This window comes from Nilaparvata lugens, chromosome 1 (genome assembly GCF_014356525.2).
Source record: "Nilaparvata lugens isolate BPH chromosome 1, ASM1435652v1, whole genome shotgun sequence".
Taxonomy (NCBI): domain Eukaryota; kingdom Metazoa; phylum Arthropoda; class Insecta; order Hemiptera; family Delphacidae; genus Nilaparvata; species Nilaparvata lugens.
The window spans coordinates 80,842,700-80,870,139 of NC_052504.1; the positions used below are offsets into that span (position 1 = coordinate 80,842,700).

The window sequence follows — 27,440 nt, forward strand, 5'->3', positions numbered from 1 at the left end:
CAATGCACTTGATGAATTTTGCCACGCAAACTATATCAAGATGGCTGAGCATTTTGTCACCAAGTGCATTCGCCCCTAACCTAAAATTGGCACAAGGTTCCAGTGTTTGCGTGCTATACCGTTGATTGTTGTAATGCCTAAGTGATTTTATTTTTAATAATGGATTTACAATCAATAAATGTGAGCGATCGAGTTAAAAAACTTATGAATCTTGCTGCATTAAATAACAACATACAAGATACAGCTTCTCAAGGTAAGTTTAAAATGATTTATGTTTTTCAAATAATGATATTGTAGACTACCTAATTGAACAATAGCCTATAAGTGCTATAATGAATTTGTTAAAATATGATTAGGATTAATGATTCATTATCCTGTAAAAATTAGTGGATTTGTATAAATATTGATAATTTTGTATTGAAATGGCATAATGATTTTTCAATTATTATGATGATTAGGCTATTCTAACCAAACTTCTACTATGAAAATTGTGAGTGGAAATGAAAAGTAGACTGAAAAACATTACTAGCACAGCAGTCTTTGAACTTATCTATGATTCTTCCTATCAAATTCTGTACAAGTATAGCCTAAGGTAAAATTTCTTCATACAAGTAATATTATTATTGAAACAGATTCAAGATTAATATGGTTTGTACTGCTTCATTGGAAGTTGAGGAGATGACTTTATAAATAATTTGAAAACGATCTTGTATGAGATATTTTACATTCTTTTTCAGGTGATATTGAGAAATCTACTCATGATTATATCCAATTGGAAAATGTGCAATGTATGGAAGAGCAGTTGGATTATGGAGAACGAGTTTCACCTGCACAATTGTCTCAAACACCAGATGAAAATTTTACAACAGCGGGATTTGTGTGGTTTGCGGGAATAATGAAGTGACCCAATGATGAGCTTCAACATTTCACTCATCTCAACACTGACTGAAAATGTTCTACTTAGTTTCCACGTTCCAGGCACTTTGTCGTCGTCATCATCAGGCTTGTTTCACATATACACGGTTCCGTACGGTTAGCTTTGGATCCTGTTCGTTGCCGGAAACAGATGTGACTTTCATACATGCAAGGTTCTTATCAAGTTTTGTATTTTCTTCTCAAACACATGTGGTGTTTGGATTTTCAAATATTCTATAAAAATCTGAAACAGATTGCACTGCAGAAATAAATAGTCAACATCATTTCTGGTAAACTACTCACAAAAAGACTGCAACAGTCTTTTGAAATGGTAGAAGGAAAGCTAAAATGAATTGACAATATGATTTTTACATAGAAGATTTTAAAAGAGGTTTTCTCGCTTTATCTATTTACCTTGCTTCTATACTATATTTTCGCTATCAGGTTGAAACAGTAACTGAGTCGAGCAGGTGTTAAAGACATAATTTGTTTGCTATTCCCTGGCAACGAAATCAAGCCTGATAATAAATATTCGTACCGAGGGGGTGTTTAGTGCTATTCGTTTCTATTCGGTACAGAGTTCAAACCGAATTACCGTTTCTCTCTTATCGGAATTGACTGAAAACGAACCGAACCGAACAGAACCGTAATATGTATGTGAAACTAGCCTAACTCGTTCTGTTTGCACCTTGATTCTCAATTCCTATTTAAATATTTTTACATTAGTAGCTCTGTGAACAGTAGACCTCACGCAGTTTTCTCATCCAAGTATCTAATGTCACCTGTTCTAGTTGATTCAGTTGAATCATAATTTACTCTAAGAAACTGTTATTTGTTTTCTCCAAGATCAAAAACTCACTTATGTTAATAAACTCAGTTCACGTTTAGATTTTTATCCCATATGATGATTTTATCCAGTTTCGTGATAATCTTTCCATCTGATAAAAATATTCCTCAACTATTTTAAAATATTTTTTTTCAATCAAGAATATTATAATTTCTCTGGCATTGAATATTGATACATTTAATATTTTTTAAATTTTATTTTCAATTAAATTTGTTTTTCAAATGTGAAAATGTTGATACTGATGGGCACGCATCTTAAAAAATATTGAAACCCTTCCGTATAGAAATAGACACGACCAGACATCTGTGTAATGCATGCAATGAATAATACACTTGTCAGCTGATTGATTACGAATAAATCTATAGTCTGATTGATCCTATCTTCAAAGTAGATGATATATAATATAGTTATATCAGAAAATGGAGGAATTCCTTTTCTTTCTATATTATCCTTAAAATGCAAAATTTCAAAAAACATAGTGTATACATTGACGCACAGTTGAAAAAGGAATATTCCTGCCAAATTTCATCGAATTCTATCAACGCGTTTGGCCGTATTCGCGTTACATACAGACAGACAAAAGCAAATCGAGTTGAAACATAGACCTCACCACGTTCGGTCAAAAATCAAAGTTTAATTATTACAGTGTGGATTTGAAGAGGTTCAACAATATGAAATCATTTTAAAAGGCTTCATTCTTGTGAATTGAGAAAATATTGAGTTTAATTAACTTGGAATACTCCATCAGTAGCATTGCTAGGTTTGCGTTTGCTAAGGTTCTCATGGAACTTATTCTCTTGTTGATTTCAATATTAAAAAACGTCCATGGCTATTTTTCATGGTGTTCATCATCCACTGAAAGCTATTTACAACGTAGGCCTTTTGTAACGTTGGTTGTTGATAAAAAAAGCATGAAGAATGTGATGAGTAGGGTAGAGGACTGCGAAATGAGAGAAGAGTGAGAAAGAGAAGGATAGAGGGAAGAATAGTGATGAGGAGTGGGTGATTGAGGGAGGGAGATGGAATTCCGGGAGTAAATGCAAATACATACTACACTTTACTCAGCAAACTGAATGGTAGTGAGTAGGAGTGTGAGAGGGTCTGCAAATAGGAAAGAGTGTGAGTGGAAGTGAGAATGGGAGAGATATTTGAGGGAAAGAGTGAGATGTAGTGAGGGAGGGAGTTCTGACACTATTCCTCGCTTGGAAGCTGATGTGCATTTGCAAATGTTTCAATAGGTTTGCGATCAGCAAAAGGTAGGGGGTCGGCTGGGGGCTCAAAGGGTTCAATTGTGAGAGGGCTGGGTGAGTGAGGGTGCGGGTGGCAAGCAATGGATATGAAATGGAATCGCAACAGCAGCGGAGAGAATTAGAAGAGAGAAGGCCTAGTGAAACGGCAAATGAGTTTTGCCTCTAGGACCGGGAACGGGTCTGTCTAATGGAGATTCACATTTCCTATTTCATCCGCCATTGCAGCATGGTAGGATATGCTCCGTCCTCCTTTCCTTTTTTGTGGCATATCTCGTGAAAAGGATGGATTTGGATGAAAGGATGCAAGTAGTCGACCGTGTGCGCTCAAAGAGTTGGATGAATAAGGCATATGTGCCCCTATTGCGTGCATGAAAAGCTTCTCAATAACTTTTCCTCGAATTCGCAATAGTTGGTTGTATATAGGCTACGTGTTGAATATGTTGTCACTTATTATATTTTGTAATACTCTTTAACAACAAAACGTTTGCAGTAATATGACAAATGATTTAGCAAATAAATGATTATTTAGTATTCCATAGAAGTGTTGTCTCATAAGTCATGACATCAAATTTTCTGTCAGATCTGTTACATAATATATTTTTCCTCCACCTACTGTCTAAAGTACTTACTTTACTCCCTGAAACATAATACTAAAGTGTCCCTTTTTCGCTCTCGGTAGTAAAAAACAGAAAAACTCCCTAGGGAGGAAAAGTGACTCCATTTAAATAACATGGGAAGCATCTCTATTTTAAAAACTTACATTGTAATAGGTAAGAAGGTCTAAGCTCAGATGAGGAAGCATATAGAGTAGTCAGTCATTGAGCCAACTGAATTCAATACCTCAACCAGATTTGATCAACATAATTATGAAATTTATGTTTGTATGCTAAAATTTTTACAAACTTCATATCACTATACTAAAAAAAATGTATAAATATTTTTTACATTCAATGCTATTCAAAATACCAGCCAACCTTTCCCTATTAACTAATCAAATTTGAAACGGGAAATTCATCATAGCTGTAGTTGTGGCGGCCATTGTTGTTACAACTTTTTCCGACAGATAGCGCTGTCGGCGAAGGACTGTGATTACAAGCCAGCTGTTTCTGTTTACTTATTAGATTATGTTGTAACACATTGTTTAGTCACGTACGTTTTAAAAATTTTTTATTTGCAGTTTTTATAAAAATATATGTGGAGGAAAAATGTTGTGTATATCACGAGTGAAAAATGTTTTTTCTCCCTCAGGAAAATTGTTGCCCTCGGCTTCGCCTCAGGCTTCAAACTTTTTCCTCAGGGAGAAAAACAGCACTTTTCACTCTATATATACAAATAACTATTCTATTTAAAACATGCCATAGCGTAAATAGGTTGAAGAAATGTACAATACATGTGAACGATATCTTTTTAATAATGGTGGGTAAGGTAATTCAATTAAATTATTATTATAAATTGATTTATGTGTCGAGTTCTAGTCATAAATTATATATTTTGTATATTTCTTTCAAACTTATGCATTTTTCCAGGTCAATTCAATATTAAAATGAATCAACTAGTACCATCTGGCTTTCGACTTATTTAATCTTCCACGTTTGAATTTTAGATTGTATTCATTATATTGCTCGATATTTTTTTTATTTGCGAATAAAATTTTTTGGAATTTCTTGATCCCGATCGGTCCCAGAATAGCCTACTATTGAGAATGTTGATCCATCTTATCTCTGTTAGGAACGTCATACTTTGCTCTCCTTACTTCTGCGTAGGTTTGGAGTGTGGAGAGCCGAGAGTGGGCGGATATTTCACGGGAAAAGCGTTGAAATTATCGAATTGTGTCTTCTTCGGATAAGTATGGAACGAATCAAGAGAATGAAGATAAGGGGAAGATGGAGAAGTAGTAATAGGTTGATAAGTGACGAAGAAACAGCTGTTGCTGGTGAGATGGGAAGGGAATTGTCAGTGGAAAAGAAGGAAGGGGTCGAGAATGGAAGTTGAAGAGAAAAAATGGAAAAGAAGAAGAAGAAGAAGAAGAAGAAGAAGAATAAGAATAAGAATAAGAATAAGAATAAGAATAAGAAAAGAATAAGAATAAGAATAAGAATAAGAATAAGAATAAGAATAAGAATAAGAATAAGATAAGAATAAGAATAAGAATAAGAATAAGAATAAGAATAAGAATAAGAATAAGAATAAGAATAAGAATAAGAATAAGAATAAGAAGAATAAGAATAAGAATAAGATAAGAATAAGAATAAGAATAAGAATAAGAATAAGAATAAGAATAAGAATAAGAATAAGAAAAGAATAAGAATAAGAATAAGAATAAGAATAAGAATAAGAATAAGAATAAGAATAAGAATAGAATAAGAATAAGAAGAAGAATAAGAATAAGAATAAGAATAAGAATAAGAATAAGAATAAGAATAAGAATAAGAATAAGATAAGAATAAGAATAAGAATAAGAATAAGAAAAGAATAAGAATAAGAATAAGAATAAGAATAAGAATAAGAATAAGAATAATAATAATAAGAATAAGAATAAGATAAGAATAAGAATAAGAATAAGAATAAGAATAAGAATAAGAATAAGAATAAGAATAAGAATAATAATAATAATAAGAATAAGAATAAGAATAAGAATAAGATAAGAATAAGAATAAGAAAAGAATAAGAATAAGAAAAGAATAAGAATAAGAATAAGAATAAGAATAAGAATAAGAATAAGAATAAGAATAAGAATAAGAATAAGAATAAGAATAAGAATAAGAATAAGAATAAGAATAAGAATAAGAAGAAGAAGAAGAAGAAGAAGAAGAAGAAGAAGAAAGAAGAAGAAGAAGAAGAAGAAGAAGAAGAAGAAGAAGAAGAGAAGAAGAAGAAAAAAAGGAGAAGGATGAGGAAATGGGAAACAGATAGAGAAAAAACGGTTGAAGATGGAAAAGGAGAAGAGAAGCGGAATAGAAATAGAAATATGAAGAGAAAAGAGGAGATGAAAAGCGAAATAAAAAGATCAAGAAAAAAATTATATGAAAATCACAATAAAACGAAGGAGAAGAAGAATGAAATCACGAAAAAGGGGTAAAAGTGGTGGTACGGGTTGGAAAGAGAGGGAAGGGGGAAAAAAGGGAAAAAGAAGACGAAGATGAAAGAGCCGAAGAGAGACTTGAAGGAAAGCAATGGAAGATCAAGTGGAAAGTGAAGAGAACGCAGGGTAATACATCAGAATAGGATAGAATACATTGAAAGATTATGTACATTGATAAGTAGAGAATTGAAGAGTAAAAGAAGAGAGGAAGCGTAGTTGGAGAAGAAGGATGAGATGTGAGAGTAATGTGATTGAGAGAGAGGGAGTAATTCTCGTGGGAAGTAGTCAAAAGCATCACAGATTCTCTGTATTACTTGGTGCTTGTCTTAGACGCTGAGTACTGCATTCAATTATTCGTGACGCACTAGATAGAATATAGGAGTGCATAAGTGAAGCGATGATCCTGTAGATTGTATCACTGTATGTGCATCAGTTGTAAGTTCTTCAACCCAAGTCGCTCACAGTATATGTGGTTGTCTACGTGGAAATTTCATCTTCTCGGAACAACCGTCTGATATTGATAGCATGAAATTGGATTCCATTTAGGTTGTGGGAGAGATAATAATTGAATTACCAGCAGGATCTAAGTATTAAGCATGTACTCGAAATATGTGTTTACAGCTCTTCACAGAGAAGGGATATCTATATATATAAAAGCGAAATGGCACTCACTCACTGACTGACTGACTCACTCACTCACTCGCAGAACTGAAAATCTACCGGACCAAAAACGTTCAAATTAGGTAGGTATGTTCAGTTGGCCCTTTAGAGGCGCACTAAGAAACCTTTTGGCAATATTTTAACTCTAAGGGTGGTTTTTAAGAGTTCAAAGTTCTTTTAGCATGTATATTCTTCTTATTCTCCTTATTATAATTGAAAAAAGGCCATACCATATGTTAATATAGAACTATAATCTAGAGAGAGTACCTCTTCGAAACAGTTGTTAACTGGTAGCTAACTAAACTAATAATTTTGTCAGGTTGGCATTAAGTTGAGTCGACTTTGTTAGGTTGGCACCAAGTTGATTTGGCACTGCTACTTCAATCAGAGCTATCCCTGGGAATATTATATTACTAGCCGTCCGGCTCGCTTCGCTCGCCATATCCGTTTAGCCAGACGTATAGTCTGGATCCCCGACTGGATCGTCCTAACATATGATAAAAATGCTCAAATGAAAAATGCAGGCGAGCGAAGCGAGCCGGCTGATCTCATTCTTGGACGATCCAGTCGGGGGTCCAGGGGGAGGAGCCCCCTGGCTAGACGGATATGGCGAGCGAAGCGAGCCTGACGGCTAGTTTTATTATAAATAGTCTATTCTATGGTTATTCTATTAATGACTTTTATACCAATGAATCCTAATATTGTGTTCCAATCACAGTAGAAGTAGAATTGTGACTTATTCAATGAAAACTTAATATCAAACGTGAATTAAATATAAGTTACCAAATATGTAATAAATAGTATTTAATTGAATATGGATGAAGGATAGTTCTGAAGGATTGATTACTGATTGAAATATGAGAAGTAAATGTATGTAAATAGCGTTTTACTTATCAGGATGCATATAAGTAATGCAATTTAAAACGGTTTTATTTCATTTCATGAAGTAGTTTTAAAAATGTTCGAGAAATCTTGTAACAAGTTATTAAATGTCTCAATATCTCAAGTATTTTGTTTGACATTGGATTGCAAATGATGATTGATATTGACTAGTCGTGTACAAGTCGTTTATTTATATTCTCTCCTCACACAGGCTTTTATGCCTTCGTGAGTGACATGCGTGATTCACATGAGATAGAGGAGATGCATTTTCTCTCTTCACATTTTAGTAAGTTATTATGTTCAGATAGTACAATACATATTTGATCAAGTGTGATACGTACGAAATATTAGTGTACATGTTGATTAATTCGAAATTCTACTAATTGTGATCAATATTAATTGTGTATTAATTTATTTCATGTAATAAACGAATTTGAATATTATATTAAACCTGAGGCCGAGAAAGATTTTATACTATCTAATTTTCTTACAGGGGCCGAGAAACTACTATAATTTGATTCTATTATCATTTTCACTGTTCAGATTCCTAAAAGCTTCTTTCGGTATTAGTTTACTTGATAAATGAGTTTGGTGAGATACATAACAGATAAGATGGGAAAACAAGGAAGAAAAAAGCAAGAAAGAGTGGAATGTGAGCCCAATGAAGGTGACGGAAAAAGAAGAAGAGTAAGGAAAATAAGGCTAAAAGTATTGAAGATGGAAAGAGTAGATTGGCGTAAGAAAAATAGACTTGAAGGAGATTGATGTTTGGATAAAAAGATTGTAAGAGCTTCTCAAGCCAGAGAGGAAAGGTTTCCACAATCGAAATGCCAGAAGATAAGAGTGCAAACTGCAAAGAGTGCTATCGGCACTAGGCACTAGGCACTACGCAGCTATCAGATTTATTTTCAGTCAAGAGAGACAGGCAGTCAGACAAATGGAGCCACATTTTGAACTTTGATGACTTCTCCAGGAACTTTGTTAGTTGAGGGTTAAGGTTAACCTTGAGAAATTAATTCTGGTGCGCAATGGATACATGTTGACATATTATATACTGTAATACATTAATATACAGTAATATCAATATTGTATACCTACTATAGTATATTCATATACTGAGTATGAGGTATCCTGGAAGTTTTATAAAGATAAAGATCCCAGAGTATTTATTCTGAGATTTCCTGCCAGAGTGATAGCCTATGGTGATAAAAGATAGTCTAATACTGTGATTGTGTAGGTGCAGTGAATTAACTCGATTGCTGTGTTGCTATGATCTGTGTTCCCATAGTAAAATAATTAGTTTCATAAACATTATTATTAAAATCATTATCAAAGATTATCATTTGATAATTATTTTGAATTGACCTATCATAACTAGTTTCGGAATTTTATTTTGTAATCATTTAAAATCATTATCATTCGATAATCATTTCGATCTGACCTATCAGAAATAAGTAAACTCTTCATTTGTAGAGCTTTAATCAAATAAAATTGAACATGACTTTCTACTTGTAACGGATCAACAACATTTGATATTTATGAATGAATCAATGACAACGAAAACATATGGTTTATCATATCATTCTACCCGGCTAGATTTTCGTGTTATCTTAGGGGCAAGATGACGGAGCGACACAGTGGACTCTTGTCCATCAGGGCGACGAATGTGAGCATACTCTGGGTTTGCCTCAATCAATTCAACTTCTTCTACTGATGAATATTGCTTTGAATTTCGGTTCATTTTCTTCAGCCAAACTGGTCCTGGGCTCATTAGCCAAGATGGTAGTGACTGTCCATTTGTTGAGGATCTCATGTGTAGGAACATTCGTTCATGAGGGGTGCAATTTGTTGTAGTACACAAAAGAGATCGAATAGAGTGAAGTGCATCAGGCAACACTTCCTCCCATCGATTTGAATCAAGTCCTCGTGATCTTAGAGCTAGTGTTATTGCTTTCCATATAATTCCATTACATCGCTCTACTTGACCATTCCCTCTCGGATTGTAAGGCGTTGATCTACTAGTTGCTATCCCTTTTGAGCCAAGAAAGCTCTTCAACTCAGTTGACATGAAGGATGTTCCTCTGTCTGTGTGAATATAGCTTGGAAGGCCAAACATTGATATTAATGAGACCAGGCAATTTATGACTGTTCTCGCAGTCATGTCTGGACAAGGAAATCTTGAGTACTCATCAACCATCACCAGTAGGTATTTATTTCTTGTTTTTGATTGTACGGGTCCTTTGAAGTCCATATTAATTCGTTCAAAAGGTTTTGTTGCCTTTATGAGATTTCCTTTTGTCTTCATATACTGTGGTTTTATTTCAGAGCAAATTGCACAATTGGAGCAAATTTTCCTTACATCATCTACAGTATAGGGGAGATTTTTCATTCTGAGCCAGTGGTAGAAACGAGTTACACCAGGGTGACAAAGTTCATCATGGTATTTTGCCAAAGCTGAGTTCAATGTTGAAAAACCAGCTGTAATACATATACGAGAGAGTGCATCAGCTGGTGCATTTTCTTTTCCAGGTCTGTAGACTATGTTGAATTTGTATTCAGATAATTCTAGGCGCCACCTTGTATCTTTTCATTTTTTATTTTTTATTGTGTTGAGTGCCAAACATGAATGTGACTGATTTTTGGTCAGTGATCAAAGTGAATTGTTTTCGTAGTAAATAGTGTCTCCATTTTCTTATAGACTCCACAATGGCATAGGCTTCTTTCTCAACAGCTGAATGCCTGGTTTCACTTTGGGACAAAGTTCGTGAGAAAAAGGCTACTGGTCGAGAATTTTGTGTTAATGTTGCACCAATTGCAAAATCTGATGCATCTGTCTCAATTATGAATGGTACATTTTCATCAACAAAGAGCAGTACCGCGGAAGCAATTTCATTTTTCAACAATTCCAAAGTTTCCATCTGATCTTGAGATAGAGGGAATTTCTGTATGTGGACAAGGGGGTGAATCTTTTGAGAAAAGTTTTTAATCCATCGGGAGTAATGAGCCAGTAATCCCATGAGTCGTTTCATTTCTTTAGCATTTCTTGGGGTCGGAAAGTTCATGAGTGGTGCAAGGCGTTCTGGGTCAGGTTCAATTTCTCCATGTTTTATCTCATAAAACAGCAGTAGTATAATTCCTTCTACAGTATCAACAATGTAGCAAAATTGCCTTGAAAGTATGTCTACGGGTACGGAATAATAAATAATATATTTTACTATGTGGTATAGTTGAAGCTTGAATATAGAATGGGTACAATTATTGATCAGGACACAAGTGAGTTATTGCATAAATTTCAACGTGAGGATTAACAAGTTGCAAGATATCACAGTGAGAGCAAAAGAAAGGGCACAATCAAACAATCAAAAAGAGTTACAGAGTTGGTGAGAATTATGGGAACAGCTTAATGTTTCTTTAGCTTTCTAATTGAAAGTTAGTTTCTAATTAGAATATGATCCTCAATGAAATTGTTGAAATTGTCATTATAAAAGAAAAATTTATCTTTTTCCATGATTTTTAAGAAATCTGTTTCAGTGTATTCCTACTTTAGGGTTTCAAAAAGAGTTACAGAGTTGGTGAGAATTATGGGAACAGCTTGATGTTTCTTTAGCTTTCTAATTGAAATTTAGTTTCTAATTATTAGAATATGATCCCCAATGAAATTGTTGAAATTGTCATTATAAAAGAAGAATTTATCTTTTTCCATGATTTTTAAGAAATCCGTTTCAGTGTATTCCTACTTTAGGGTTTCTCTGTTTCATGATTCAATAACTAATAATGTATAATAATGTTTGTATTGATACTTCAACCACATCTGTATAAAACTGGAGAAAATTAAACATATAATAACATCTTCGAATGTAATATTCGTGGGGAAAAACCCTGGACCCCCTATCCTTTGGGGTATTCCTTCCCCCCTCCCCTCATGCCTATTAGTTTTTGCCCCCCCCTAGCAGTTTGGTGAAATGGCACCACTGAGAATAGAAGTGATCATCACTTGACTTGATCATCATAGGAAAACTAACATTCATACACAAGAAAGGAGAAATACATTATACTATTATCTCACCTTATTTGGTAGCCACCTCACAATTTATTACCTTACCACCCTAGCCTTTAATAGCCCTACTATACACAACTGGCCAGTGTAGACCCACTGTGAGTAGGGTACAACATGTTATGACGTGTTATGTGTTGTGTTGTACCACTTTGATGTTGACTGCTGATATCATAGTACCGTGGTTTATTGGAGTGGATTTAGACAAGCTTGACGGGTCTGGCATGAGCTTGTTATGCCTGTACAATGCAAATGTTTGTTGTAAGCATGCGAACCATACAAGCCGATAGTGGTTGAGTAAGGGCGACAGTAATGCAATAGGATACTGCTACATACATACTTGGAATAGTTCTCTGTTCCTTTGTGCTACCCTAATAAGGGGGTGGCTGTCAAAGAGATAGATTGATATACCTATGTGTATGATGTGTACATGTTCATGGATTATAATACTCAAGCATTCAGATCAGGACACGGCTACTGTATTGTATATTTTACTATATTCTATCATATTCTACTTTATTGTAAAATTTAATATATTCTACTACTAGTGACCCGTTGGGTTGGAGAACTCGCTCAAGAACTCACTGTAGTTGTAATATTTGAGACCCGCAACTTTTAATTATACAGAGTTGGTAAAAATGATAAAAACAGGCAAATTTCTTCCACAAGTATAATTTGACAGGAGGTTTCATTGGGCATACTATTTGAAATGGAAAATTACTCAACATTCTTGTCACCCCTAATGAATCAAAACTCATTTTTTAATGAAAAAATGGTCATATGAAAATGAGTTTGGATTCATTAGGGGTGACAAAAATGTTGAGTAATTTTCCATTTCAAATAGTATGCCCAATGAAACCTCCTGTCAAATTATACTTGTGGAAGAAATTTGCCTGTTTTTATCATTTTTACCAACTCTGTATAATTAAAAGTTGCGGGTCTCAAATATTACAACTACAGTGAGTTCTTGAGCGAGTTCTCCAACCCAACGGGTCACTAGTAGTAGAATATATTAAATTTTCACATTGAAAACTTCACATTGTTATCTCAACCCATATCAGTTTGCGTGTCAGCGCATGAAGGTCTGTCTGCTTGATAGCTTCCGAATAGCATCAGCTGATGTTATGTTTTGAATGATTTAATGAATGGAAAAACTGTTGTAATTGCATGCAATGAATTCTTCAGCATAATTATGATAAATCGAAAACAATTTTTTCTTATCAACTTTCAATGTTATCTGCTATATCCCGAAAAAGGACGAAGGAGTGAGTAAATTTTGTTGTCCAACAAACTTGACGTGTTTGACGTGTACAAAAGGTTCAGAGAATACGTGTTCAAAATTTGAAGCAGATTGATCAATTCTTTCTAAAGTTATTGTAAAACATACAAACAGACGGACAACGACTTTGGCCTTCAGAAAGTCAAAAGTGAGAACTTGCTAACAAAGTTTCAGCTATATTCTATCATATTCTACTTTATTGTAAAATTTAATATATTCTACTACTAGTGACCCGTTGGGTTGGAGAACTCGCTCAAGAACTCACTGTAGTTGTAATATTTGAGACCCGCAACTTTTAATTATACAGAGTTGGTAAAAATGATAAAAACAGGCAAATTTCTTCCACAAGTATAATTTGACAGGAGGTTTCATTGGGCATACTATTTGAAATGGAAAATTACTCAACATTTTTGTCACCCCTAATGAATCCAAACTCATTTTTTAATGAAAAAATGGTCATATGAAAATGAGTTTGGATTCATTAGGGGTGACAAAAATGTTGAGTAATTTTCCATTTCAAATAGTATGCCCAATGAAACCTCCTGTCAAATTATACTTGTGGAAGAAATTTGCCTGTTTTTATCATTTTTACCAACTCTGTATAATTAAAAGTTGCGGGTCTCAAATATTACAACTACAGTGAGTTCTTGAGCGAGTTCTCCAACCCAACGGGTCACTAGTAGTAGAATATATTAAATTTTCACATTGAAAACTTCACATTGTTATCTCAACCGGTATCAGTTTGCGTGTCAGCGCATGAAGGTCTGTCTGCTTGATAGCTTCCGAATAGCATCAGCTGATGTTATGTTTTGAATGATTTAATGAATGGAAAAACTGTTGTAATTGCATGCAATGAATTCTTCAGCATAATTATGATAAATCGAAAACAATTTTTTCTTATCAACTTTCAATGTTATCTGCTATATCCCGAAAAAGGACGAAGGAGTGAGTAAATTTTGTTGTCCAACAAACTTGACGTGTTTGACGTGTACAAAAGGTTCAGAGAATACGTGTTCAAAATTTGAAGCAGATTGATCAATTCTTTCTAAAGTTATTGTAAAACATACAAACAGACGGACAACGACTTTGGCCTTCAGAAAGTCAAAAGTGAGAACTTGCTAACAAAGTTTCAGCTATAATCTACCATATTCTACTATATTGTATAATTTAATATATTCTACTAAAAGTTGAGTTAGAGTTAGCAATCGAGGAGAACCCATTTTCAGTTGTTCTTCTGTCTTGTCAGTGACCTTCTTTTCAATATTGAAGTGATTGGTTGAAAACGAAAGGTTTCCTGCATATCCTACGGTTGAAATCGTTGATTTGAAAAATAAAATAATTATCAACAACTTGAATCTCGCAATGTTCTCCATCTCAACGAATGCTGGAGGACATTGGAATTCACTGTTTCAATCGCCTTCATATATGAAGGTCCAATGAAAGCGGAGGGGATTGTCTACTATAGGAGAGGGGATTGAGAGTCCGTTTGATAAGTTAATTTGACAAGACTCGTTGGTACGACATGGAAATCTGATATATTCTTCATGGAAGAGTGTTATATTCTTCTGCATTCGAAAAAAACATTTCCCACGCAGATAATCACTTATACCTTTGGTATTTACTGTTCTCAATGAGAATACAATATTTTGTGAATCTTTAATGTAGACTTATGGGACAATAAAGAAATTCCAAAATCAGAATCAATTAAGGAAATGACTACAAAACTAGATTTAGGTGCAAAATGCTGTATTACATAATTCAGGCAATAGGTACGGTTGAAGTAAACAAAAGCTCGAAGGAAGACGCTTGAAGCTTGAATGGGACGGTTTGAATTCCAAGCTATTATTCTCGCAGATGGCTTCCTGAAATATAGAATCATGTACCTAGAAGGCGGAATTTTGATTTTCCTTTAAGAATTCTCAGAAATCTATAACCACACCGCAACCCATTCGATACGTTGATTTGAATACGATACTGAAATTCACACACATGATTGTGAATTTTGTTACCTTATCTCCACTTCTCAATCGGTAGCGTTGCAACGTTACTTCACTCTCAGTTACTTTCCTAGAAAACTGTGGTTCGAAACCTATTACTAACGATTCACATGCTAACGTGATTACAAGATTATATGAAAGTTAACAAGCATACAAGTGAGAATACATTGTTCAAATAGTGATCATTTCTATTAATAAAACAGGAAATAATTCATTGGAATAAGAATGATAATGTACATGAAGAACTGGGGCATGCAACGGAATTGACTTATTTATAGTCCGTACAAATTTACTTCAGACTTGGAGGAATATGCAGCGCAGAGAAGTGAGGGCAGATCAGCCAATTACAGTGATTAATAGAGTCATAGGTAGAAGCACAGTTGCCAATTTGTCAGTCGTCTGACTGCTTTCAGACAGGAAACTTCGCATGTGTAGCATGAGCACATGTACTAGAAGTTGGAGATCACTTGCCGCTTCAAACCGGCAACATCGAGCCACTGTATCCCTGCCGCTGTATGCTTCCTCTGCTGCGCATGTCCATCCCAAGTCTGAAGTAATTCTGTACAGAGTATAATATTCATGTGAGTCAAGTTGTTAAAATATTTATGTGATCCTTACCTTGCCAAAACTGCCCTTTCCTATCGCTCTCAGAATAAGGAATTGATCAAAGTTCACTGAAAAAAAGCAAACAAAATTCAAAATCTTAATTCATACAATCCAATTAATGAATCACCTTCTTAAAGACCAGTAAAATAGACATAGTTTACAAAAATATAATCAAATTATGCCGGACCTCGGCCTTCATGTGGTACAATCCAATCTAACTAGTAAGCTTACATCGATTTGTTACTGTATTGAATTGTGTGTTCTGTTTGGTGAACCGTTCAAAGTCCAGATTGAACACAATTTTCATTACATCAAATAATGCAGTTCATGATCACTCTTCATGAAAACTCTTCATTTGAGTTCTAAAATGAATAATGGATCATTTACTGAGAAGAATTCTGAATTTTTCGTAATATTTTTTAAAGACTAAGTTATGAGAAAAATTTGACGAGAAGAATATGGAGAAAGATGTTCTAGAATGGATGATTCATATATTTGATGGATACGTAATTACTGAGAAAAATAATTTTCCCCTTTCCCATTTATGCAAAAACATAAAATACCCATTCAAATAGTATTGATTTTTTCAATGGTATAGTTTTTATCTTTCATAGCCATGATATCATGTACAATAATAGCGTAAATATTGAATATATTGTTCAAATTTTTGTTTTTAGGTTGGTTTATGACAAACTTCTATTTTTTGTTCTGATCGTGATAATTATAATCAAACAGAAGAAGAGTGAACACAAGTGAGAAAGAGCGTAAATCATGAGGATATTCTTCAAATTCATGTTTACAGTTTGAACCATAACAAACTTCTATTTTTTGCTCTGATCGTGATAAGACCAAAGAGTAGAAGAGTGAACACATAGTGAGAGAGATAGGATGAAGAAAGGAGTGATAATTGTAGCTGTTGAGAGTTGGAGACGCCACATTTTCGTTTAGAGTTTAGTTGGACATTCTATCAAGTTATAATCAAGTGGGGTCAAGTAGTGTGGTTATTGGAGGGTTGGGGTGTCTAATTTCTCTTGCTTGCTATTGGTCGATAGCAGGGGGTCGATTGGGGGTGGAGGAGAGAAGCTAAAAGGGGTCTGTCAAGAACAGAACTGTATTTTAGGCCTTCTCCGTCTCAGCTTGGGAAAACACATATTTTGCAGGTTGCTTACTCCCTTAATCCGAGAATACCAGAGAGGTTACTATTTATGGAGATATTGGATAATTTATTGACTTTCAGTCACTTATGGCTTATAAGTAGCCTACTCCCCGGAATGCCAGTCAAAATTAGAAAGATACAGTTATGGGCGGATGTAACATGTTTCTTTAGCGATTAGATTGGAAAGCTATTTCAATGGCATCACCATCAATATAATTAATGATATCATGGAACTTCCAACAAACGGTAGTTTGATTTTATTTTTCATTTGAATTTTCTCAAGTAGACAGCATACAGAAAATAGTCCAACCTGAAAACAATGAATGTAATCAGCAATATAAAAATATACAAGAATTCAATTACTAATGAATGACTAACCAAATTACATAGGTGATGATGATACTTTGGTTAATATTCAGGATTTCCACCAATTATGGTCAATAAATCGTTAAAATTTTTGATGTCATTAGGCAATTTCCTTGTTTTCAAATCATGTTGCCTCTATGAATAAGTGAAAAATAAACTGATCTAATCACAGTGATTTAGGAATCATGACTGATTCCTACGTTAATAAATTCGTCAATACGAATATCCTTATTACGTTATCGTGATTAGATAAGTTGGAACGTTAATAAATACTCTGTCTGTGTCATGTAACAAATACTGCAGAAGTAACGAGAAAATCTTATTTTCCGACTACCTAGTTCCTCTATTGAGATGCAAATATACTACCTACCACAGAGAAAAGATAGCATGGAATTATGTCATCTTTTTTCTATGATAATTCTTTATACAGCCCGGAGAAGAAGTTGAAGTTTGGTCATTTTCTTGAGCAATGGAAACTTTTTCAAGTAAACATAATGATGAATGATTCACTTAGTTCGCATTTACTATTACTATTTGTATAGTTTTTGTATCGAAACCTCTCCTTATAATTTCTTAATTAATATTGCGTTTTCTGAGTTCGTTCGTTTTCTTGAGCAAAGAATACTTTTCAAGTAAACATAATGATCAATGATTTACTTAGTTCCCATTCACCATTACTATTTGTATAGTTTGTCTATCAAAACCTCTCCTTATAATATCTCAATAAAATCGCGTTTTGAACAAAGTTGAAAATGAAATGTTTCGCTTTGTTTAGAATGAACTGTTGTATAGTTGTTTGTTGGCGCAGCGCCAGACTCACATTTCGGAGAAGGGTAGTGAAAACAGAGAAAACTCAGAATAAATAACAAACCGAGCTTGACTAATACTGTGATGTAGGCTACATCGGACATTGCACTGAACTTGGGTAAAATGTGTAGCCTTTTATAAGGCCGTGTATCGCCTCTCCTACATAATGGAGTAGTGAGCTGAGTAGACGAGAGTTTTATTGCTTTATTGCACACTTTTAATGTCTTTTAATGGCTCGCTTTTAATGGCAGGTGGAAGGCAGAAACTGTTGCTGCCCTTTAATTAAAAACTTTGCGTAGTAACCCTTTACATGGCCTGGAAAAAGGGTTGATTACTTTTCACTGAAACCAATTCTATTTTCAATTTCACACACGGAATAGCTGTTATTAAAAATGGAGAAGATAGGTAGCTCATGGGACGGTAATTCAGATGACCTCGTTGAGAGATACGTCATGAACAGGCTCAAATCTAGGCTCTACAAAGATCTAATTCAGGAAGTCTTGAAAAGCTTTCAATATAATTAAAAGATAATAATTAATATGCAAGGATACTTTTTAGCCAATTATTATAAACAATCTATTACCCTACTCAATATTTGAAAAGTGAATGTTTGAAATTTGAGTAATTCAAAGATAAATCCTGGTTTCATCATGAAATAAAAGAATATGTGATCCTAGTGTAGAGGTTCATTATAAGTTTCCAGATCAACATTTTTCAAATTAGTCAATATTTTACACTTTCAAGTTTTTTTTAAATTTGTTTAGAGTCTTTCAAAATTCAAAATTCCTTGCTTGTAAGTGAATCTCAGTAAATTGGATACAAATTTGATAGAGTAGAAAAACATAACTTTTTTTGTGGACTAGTACATGGATCAATATTTGGGGTAGGAACAGTTTTGGGCTGTGCCTGTTGGTCCTCCTACAATCATTTTAATGAATACTTGTGAAATAATGAAAACTTTTTTTATTCTCTGGCAATACATTTACATATAATATTTCAATAATTCTAGAATGAATTCAGTAAACATACATTGCATGAATAATGAGTGTGCTTATATCAGTCTCCTCCAGATCTCCTGTCTTTTCTGATGTTGCAGTTCTCTGTTCTTTTTAAAAGTACTACAATTTCTTCTAAGCTTTTCCTAGACATTGAATTCTCACCTTCAAAGAAGCATACTACTTTTATTGCATGTCATATTTGAAGTAGAAATCGATAGATATATGGAATAGAATGAAAGAATGAGAAAAGCTAGACTCATTACTTCCTGATTTGAAGCTTCCACGAGACACTCAGTATAATGAATGCATAAACACTATCTTCCAACGAAACTTTCAGCTTCTATTCACCGGACGCGTGAAGTATTGAACTTCCTCTCTAAGTTCGTGCTTTCTATTCATGATTCACATTTCACGATAAGAGCTCTTATCTCATGCGGTTTACCTTTAACCCCCCTCCATCTCCTCCCCGTGCGTTTCTCCTTCTATCAATACTGAATCTATTTCTATTACTTTTGACAACATAGCTATGTTATTGTTTGACTACAACAAACCTTTCCCACTAGATATAATATTTTCATAGAGCGCATCGCATCACTCATGTGTCTTTGACCAATCGATCGTTCCCCCTCATCCCTCTTACCCCAAAACCACACGCCCTCTCATCGTGCTATTTTATTCCTTGCCGACCATTCCGAAGTTAACTCTCGGCTTATCGTGTGACGCGAAATCGATAAAGCACTTTGTTTGGCTTGTTTTCTGACAGTTCAGGTGGGCCACTGTGTATAGAGGTTTCGGAATTTTGAAAATAAAGCCAGAAATATCGTCAACGTAACTCTATTCTCTCTGAAACTTCAGATCTTTTTCAACTCTATTATCTCTATCTTTTTCTGGTTTACTATTTCTATTCACACACAACCAACCTTACATTTTTTATATCATAGTGGAATCAACAATCTGTGGGCCCATATAACGAAAATGTTACTTCTCTAAGCCTATTCTCCAACCACTTGTTGATTGTCTGATCTATCTATTTTTACACAATTATTCCTCAATTAATTGATATATTTGGGAAGTTACTACATCAGTGATAAGCATAGTTTTCAATAATTACTCAGATTAGATTATTGAATAAAGAGAGGAAATGCTTCAATCAATCAATAAAATTATTTGATGATGTTGATTGAATGTGTGTGTGCGCGGGTGTGTGTGTGCAGGCTTTTTCTTCTCTTATATCGCTTCCCGATTAAACCTACACTCCTGTTCACGGACAAGGGCTTCATGAAGCACTTTGTGAGCAGTAATTGTTCACATTATCATTTTTATCATACATGATAGGATCTTCTCTCAATATTCGATTTTGTATTTTGCTATTTTCAATGTAGCCTATAATTATTTGATATGTACCGATGTGAACAATAAAACTTGATTTGATTTGACGAGCGTTCAGTACACCAAGTGAGACTGGTGATGATCAAAACCACCAATTCACAGTGAGTTAAATGCAAATCACTCCACGGTGGTTTAGAAGCCGCTAAAAATGTAAGTCCAATCAACTGACACAATGCTCACTTCCATTATCCTTGTGGTGTAAGTGAATCATAGTCCGTATGAATTGTCTATTGAGTTTACAATAATTTTCGAGAGTATAAGCCAACTATGCGGGATAAAACGTCTCTCATATCACATCATTATAATTTCTCATTGAACTTTTCATTAATTTATTGACATAATAACAAAATGAATAGTGTATAATGCATATATTATTCAAAGGTTCTATAACCTGAAAAGTTTTCATGTGAAGACTATCACAGTCAATGTTAATTTAATCACAAACTCAAAAAATACAATAATATACTCGCAGTAATTTGAATATTATAAAAATGCTCATAATTTTAATATGCCGCAGTCACTGTTGACTTGTAATCACATTCGAAAGGAAAATCTGAAAGCTGCAGTATTAAACTGTTGCATTTAGCAAACACATTAGCTATACCATTCATCAAATTCATCCAAAAATACTTCGAAGTGGCTTATCCAATAGTTTGATGACTTTCATGGTTCGTCGTCGTCGTCTTCCTACAAGGATTAGGCAACTTGCCTGTTCCGACTTCAAACTCACCATCACATCCATCTTTTACGGGGTCTGCCACACTTCCCCTCCCAACCGGGTTATACGACATGACTGCCCTGGGAATCCTGTCGCTCTTCATCCTTTCAACATTATCTTTCCAGTTTTGCCGATTCTCTTCAATCTTCTGCCATATGGAGATTATGTTGAGCTCGCTTCTTATATCGTCATTATGAAGCCTATCTTCCCTTGTGCACCCTTCTACTGCTCTTAAAAACCTCATTTCGGCAGCCTGTAACCTACTCCATCCTTTCTTCTCAGGTATCCAAGATTCAGAGCCATATAAGAGCGTTGGAATAGCCATAACCTTATAGAATTTAAGCTTAAAGTTTTGTCACTCTCCCGACTCTGTTTCTCAAAGTCCTATTTATTGTTCCACAAATGGATTGGAATGTATTCTATTTCACATTCAAGTCTTGGTCTATTTCATATGTTATATCACAACCCAAATACTTGAAGTGTTCCTGAAAGTGTTACTTGAGAGTGTGTAACTTTCATAGTTAATGATGGGAATCCGCCATATTTTTTCAATTTATTCAGCGACAAGCAATAATGATGAATGAATGTGAATTCATCAAGTAAAAAATCACGAGCTTATATGAGCATGTTCATTGGAGATCGAGGGCCTAAAAAAATGCTTTTGAACACCATCAACATGTTACAATCTCACATTTTTTAATCACTCATAAAAATTCCTAATTTACCAGAGCAGCTCGGCAGCAGAAAGCATTACAGAGATACTTATCATTTAAGGGAGGTCTTAACGTTGCAGAGAGTGGCTCATCCAGGGAGGCTTCCCTAAGTGACTTATCGCTCTACGAAAAGAGAACTTGGAATATTAATGTTGAAGAAGCTTAATAAAGCCGTTTCTTGGGCTGGCAGCGTGCGCCCCATACCTAAATCGTAGCCTAATGCAATGTACGTGAAAAGATTCTCAATCTGTTTTCAACGCTCTAGCTAGGACATCTACACCCTCGACTAGACTTGTTCTTCTCTCGGTAGGGTTGCACTTCTTCCACGGCTTGGAATTCAATTTTATTCACGGATTACTTTTATTTCACAAATTTTATAGTTCTATTCAATAGACTAATTAACATTTATCCATATTACGCAGTTTTGGAATAACTAGGGTGAGATTTAGTGTAAAGGCGAACATGAGCAGACAGACTTATGCAGACAAACGGAGAATAAATCAAACGTCTGTTTTCATAGGTTCTGTTTGTGTTGTAAAATTCGAACACCTGGGAAGGGAGTTTTCTTCCGTCTACCTGTATTTTTAGCTCGTAAGTCTGTAAGTCTGTCTTAAGGTGCGTACAGACTTTCGCTCTGTTCCGCAATCGAACATCACTCGAGCAGATCGATTGATGATCGACCGGGGAGTAAGAGTGGATCGACCGGGGAACGCTAGAAGAGCTAACATCTTCCGTAACGTTCATGATCGGTGCGACTGCAAAGCGGGGGCGGAGCGACTGCGGTGCGATGGAGGAATGAGGGCGGTACGAGGGCGGAGCGTGCTCGGTGCGGGTTGGAGGCGCGTATATGTGTACGCAGCTTTAGACTGGCCACTAACGGTAGTTCATGCAAGATAAACATGCATGATATACAATCATTACATTGTTGTGTCGTCACAGCGAAACGACTCAAGCAAAATGTTTTGAGGTTAGGATTTTGTATCCCCGATTTTTGTTGTCTATTTTTTTCCTGCTCTATTTGAGCAGCAAATAGCAAATATTATTTTCCTATAATTACAATTAGTGATTTTTCAGTGACCTATTTTTGGTTAATTTCATTTTAGAATCCTCTCGCTGATGATTAACATGTAAGTGCATTATAAACATATTTACATAAACAGCCAACAACAATAAATAAATCACTAGAAAATGACTAATTATAATTGTAGAAATATAAATTTATTGAACCTCGAATAGAGCAGTGGAGAAATAATAAACAACAAAAATTGGAGATGCACAAACAAATTTTGCTGGAATCGTTTCGTTGTGATTACAGCTGTGATGACACAACAATGAATGACGACTATGTATTATGCATGTTTATAATGCATGCTCTACCGTTAGTGGCCAACCTCAAGACTCGTCCTTGCCAAAATAACACCCTCAACCTCAAATTTCGTTGGTAATGATCTTATTAAAGATGAAAAGACAGCTTTTCAGTCTCGTATATGAGTTCATCTAGTAGAGGCAAAATGAGTGAATGTCACGTTGATTTGACTTCGTTTCCATCCCGTTTTTCTGGGTCCGGGAAACTCTGACGAGTGAATTCACAAATTATTAATTTTACGCTCGAAAACGTATTAAAATTGTACACTGACATAAAAGCGACAGTAATTTCCACCTTATGAACGCTCTCAAAAGTCTTATGCTTTCAATGAAGGCGCGTCAACTTCAAATTAATAAAAGTTTGTCAATTTAAATTTTAAACGAGATTGAGGTGAACATGGTTGGTAGTTGGTAGGTTTCACGTCACTCTTTCTCCCCTCTCTCACTTCCCATTTAGTGTCTCTCTCATTCCTCGTTCATGAAGTTAATCCAATTTTCGTCAGCGTTCCAGCATTCAATTATTATTAATTCTGTTTTCTTGCTCTGGAAACTTGAAATCTTGTCAGTTTGATTTGATTGCTTGGTTCAAAACTTGGTTCATATTGAAGACAACAATGAATCAAAGAACGGAGCACTCGTGTTTTCTGAAGGCTGTTCAAGACCACGCAAACACTTCACGCAAATGAATTCTACTTAGAAAACTTTCGGTGTTTAGGAATATTGGAGAATCATTGAGTGAACAAAAAGAAAGTATTGACAGAAGACAAAACAAAATGTTCTAAACATTAATATCATACCATGGTCGACTAACACGATTCTCTTGAATTTGTCTTCATGATGCATTGAAGTGAATGAGATAATAAAGGTCGATGATAGGACAAATCAATAAATGAACAAATTCATCACTCGAGCTATGACATCACCATATTCCAACAAACAAAACTTGAAGGCAAATCTTCAGCATTCGACTTCTCACAATTTTATTCTTCTCACTATCATTTCTCTACAATCTCTTCCCTTCCCTTTCTATTACTCACTCTTTCCCTCTCTCCCTCTCCTCTCACTCATACCTTAGTCATTTACTCCACTATCTCTTTCACACCATTTTGTTCGTTTCCGCCACATTCTTCTTCTTCTTTTCTTCTTTTCTTTTTCTTTTTCTTTTTATTTTTCTTTTTCTTTTTCTTCTTTTTTCCTTTTTTTATCCTATCGGTTTCTTTACCACATATTGGTCTTCTTCTCCTCTTTATTTTTTCTCATTATCTTCCATCTCATGATATCCGTTTTATATTCCCTCCAGTCACCTGGCATACAAACTGCGCTGCGCGTCTATCCATCTGTCTTACCAGCGTTTCTTGGCTTTTTTATTTTGTCTAGACAAGATGGCAGTTTTATTGCCTGTCACTTCACTCTTGTAACTGCTCTCTGCCATCTACTAGGTCACTACTTTTTTTCTCTTCCTCTTTCAACTTCTTATTCGCGTCCTTCTCCTTCATTTGCTACTTCCTATTATTTTTCTCTCTATTTCTCCTTCTTCTTCTTCTCCTCCTCCTTCATTCGCCCTTTTCTATTATTTACTTCCCACCGTTCTCCTCTTCCTCACCTCATCCTTCATCCTTCCTCTTCATCCTTCTTTTAATTGCTCTTTCTTACGTCTCGTATTTCCAACCTCTTTCTTCTACTTCAACCTCGAACTACGTTCCTTTAAATTTGTTGTAGTTTCTACAGTATAACTCTTGGCGAGCATATCCAATACGTAAGTTCCTGAGTTGCTTCATTTCTCTTTATTCCTCATATTCATCCTACCATCGACTTTCCTACTTTAGTTGTACTGTTTCACTGGTTTTGTTTCTGTTTCAAGTGCCGTGGAATAAAGATCAGTCGTGTCCCTCATTCATTCATAACTCATTAAATTTATCATGAAGCTATGTCATCGAGTAAAGTACTAGATTAGCATTATATATATCATGAAGCTTTGTCATAAAGTAGAGTACTAGATTAGCAGTCTTGGCTTTTAAATGATGATGCAAACAAACTTTGCTTGCCCCCCCCCCAATAACAAGGTGCGAACAGAACAAGTAAGTCGAGATGGGGATCGATGCCACTTTGCAATGATTGAAAACATTTGGAGTCATCGATAGAGATGATATAATAGATATAGAAAAACGCCAGCGAACTGAAATGTTCATCTTGACCTGACCGCTATGTTCCTACCCTTAGGCCCATATGCATCATCTTGCTTAAAACGGAGATAAAACAGCTCATCGTTTAAACCCAGAATGAAACACATTAGAATGAATTAGCCTTTTCAATATGAAATCGTGGTTTAGCGTTTAACGTAGTTGGTCCATATCAAAGTTAGTAGACAGAAGGTTGGTCACTCATTTATCAAATTTAAGTTGACATGCAATTGGAGTGGGGGAACTGCAGCCGCAGTACAAAGGCTGACGTAGGCTGTAGTAAAAGTAGGCAGAATATCGCATTCTTGAAAATCATACGGTGACGTATAGTCAAATTGTAACACAAACATTTTCTGACATGCAAGCTTTCTGCTTCACAATAATTATCAAAACATTTAAATAATACAAGCATTTTGCCATTTAAAAAACCCCACCTTCTAACCTACCCTTAAGGTTTCTTCATCTTCTAGGTCATGTATATTTTGTAGTTTGGCTATACATCAGCTTGTGAATTTTGGGAATGATATGTTTTGATTCTCGTAAAATATGTGCTCGTGCTCGATACCAGCATGTGTTCAGTCATGGCTTACTTTATAGATAAGTTACTATAGATATCTATCTATAGTAGGCTGTGGTTCAGTGCATTTATAATAATATTATGAATGCAATTCATCGGATTTATCGGGATCGGTTTATCGGTTTATTGCAATGAATTGGTTTATCAAGATTGTTGGGTTAATCTGAAATTATAATAGTTTAACGTTGTCCACTAACGCTTTTCCAGCGTATCAACTTTTTATGTCACGTTTTTAGATTCTTGAAAATTTTCAACTTCATTTTATTCATACAAGTATAAATATTCAACATCATAAGAATCGATTATTCATTCATTCGCTATAAGTACGGAGAATTTTAAAGTTCTAGGTCAATCTTGAGGGGGATTGTCGTTAGCGACGATATTTCAAGATACAGTAAATAAACTGTATGCTCAGGGTGGTTACTCTATCACTTTTCTACTATACGTGACGTCACGCTTGCGTTCCTCCCACCACTTTGAATCTTACACCTGTGAGTGATCAACCTTCTGTCTCTTAACGTTGGGTGCATATGATCCTTGATGAACCATATATTATCAATGAATAAAGTGGATGAACATTGATTTACTGTATATCATGTAGTGCCTCACGATATTAATACTTTCGATTCATCTTCTTCTGCTAGTGCCTATTCGTTCCGTTCATTGGCGATCAGCCTGACTATGGATATCTCATTTACAGCCATCCTGAAAAGTTTCGATTACACTGGCTAAAAATAGTGGTATATGAAAGGTTTTCCTTGAAAAACATCTTGATAGAATTGATGGATGGGAGATGCAAGCGGAGGCTCAAGGATCGATGCCTGATGAAGAGTGATACCTTTCAGCTCGGTGGAAAGAGAATGGAAGGGGGTAGAACGAAAATATGAAGAAGGAGAGAGAATTTGGGAGGATACGAAATGGGGAATGAGGGGTGAAGAGGAAATAGAACAGATGAAGGAAAAAAGAGAAGCAACAAAATGTAGAAAGACAGAGAAAGGAAAACTTGATGAAAGAGAGATAAGGGAAGAAGAAGAAAGCTGATAATTCCTGATCACATATCATTGGAATGAGAATGTTAATGATTCAGAGTACTGCCATTAATTACTCCCAACAAAGAATCTTGGGAGAACCAAAATTCTATTCTGTATGAAGAACAGCAATCATCACGTCGTAAAAAACACTTGATATTCCTGAGAAAGGCACAGAGAGGGTTGGGTACCGTCAACCTTCAACCTTCTCCTACCGGCAACGAGCATTATCCTTGTTCTTAATTATGCCTATAGTCTTTTTTGTTGTGAATGATGCCTATTATTCAATATAGTAACTTAGTATTTGCTTGAGATGATCACAAATATGATCTAAAATGAATGTTCTTAGCGGGATTCGAATTTAAGACTGTTCCGGCATCAGTTTATCACTGTTCCATATATCGAATTGTAGGTAGGCAGATCCTTCAGGGTTGAGAGAAATCTTCCAGGAGGAATGAAATAGTGGCTCAATAACAGCTGAAAAGCTATTCTAAATTGGATAAAAAGTCTAAGAAATTGTCAAAAAGATTTTATTGAAAGTTAGAAAGACCGGTTTCGGTTGTCAATCTCT

General features: G+C 35.0%; 1 protein-coding gene across 1 annotated transcript in view; it reads right to left on the reverse strand.

Annotated features, from left to right (window-relative positions):
- LOC111055572 (serine/threonine-protein kinase 32A) overlaps positions 1-27,440 on the reverse strand; it is a 63,385-nt gene that overhangs the window by 19,166 nt on the left and 16,779 nt on the right. The window contains 1 exon segment of the mRNA XM_039444697.1: positions 15,585-15,640. Coding sequence (XP_039300631.1) covers positions 15,585-15,640 — 56 coding nt within the window.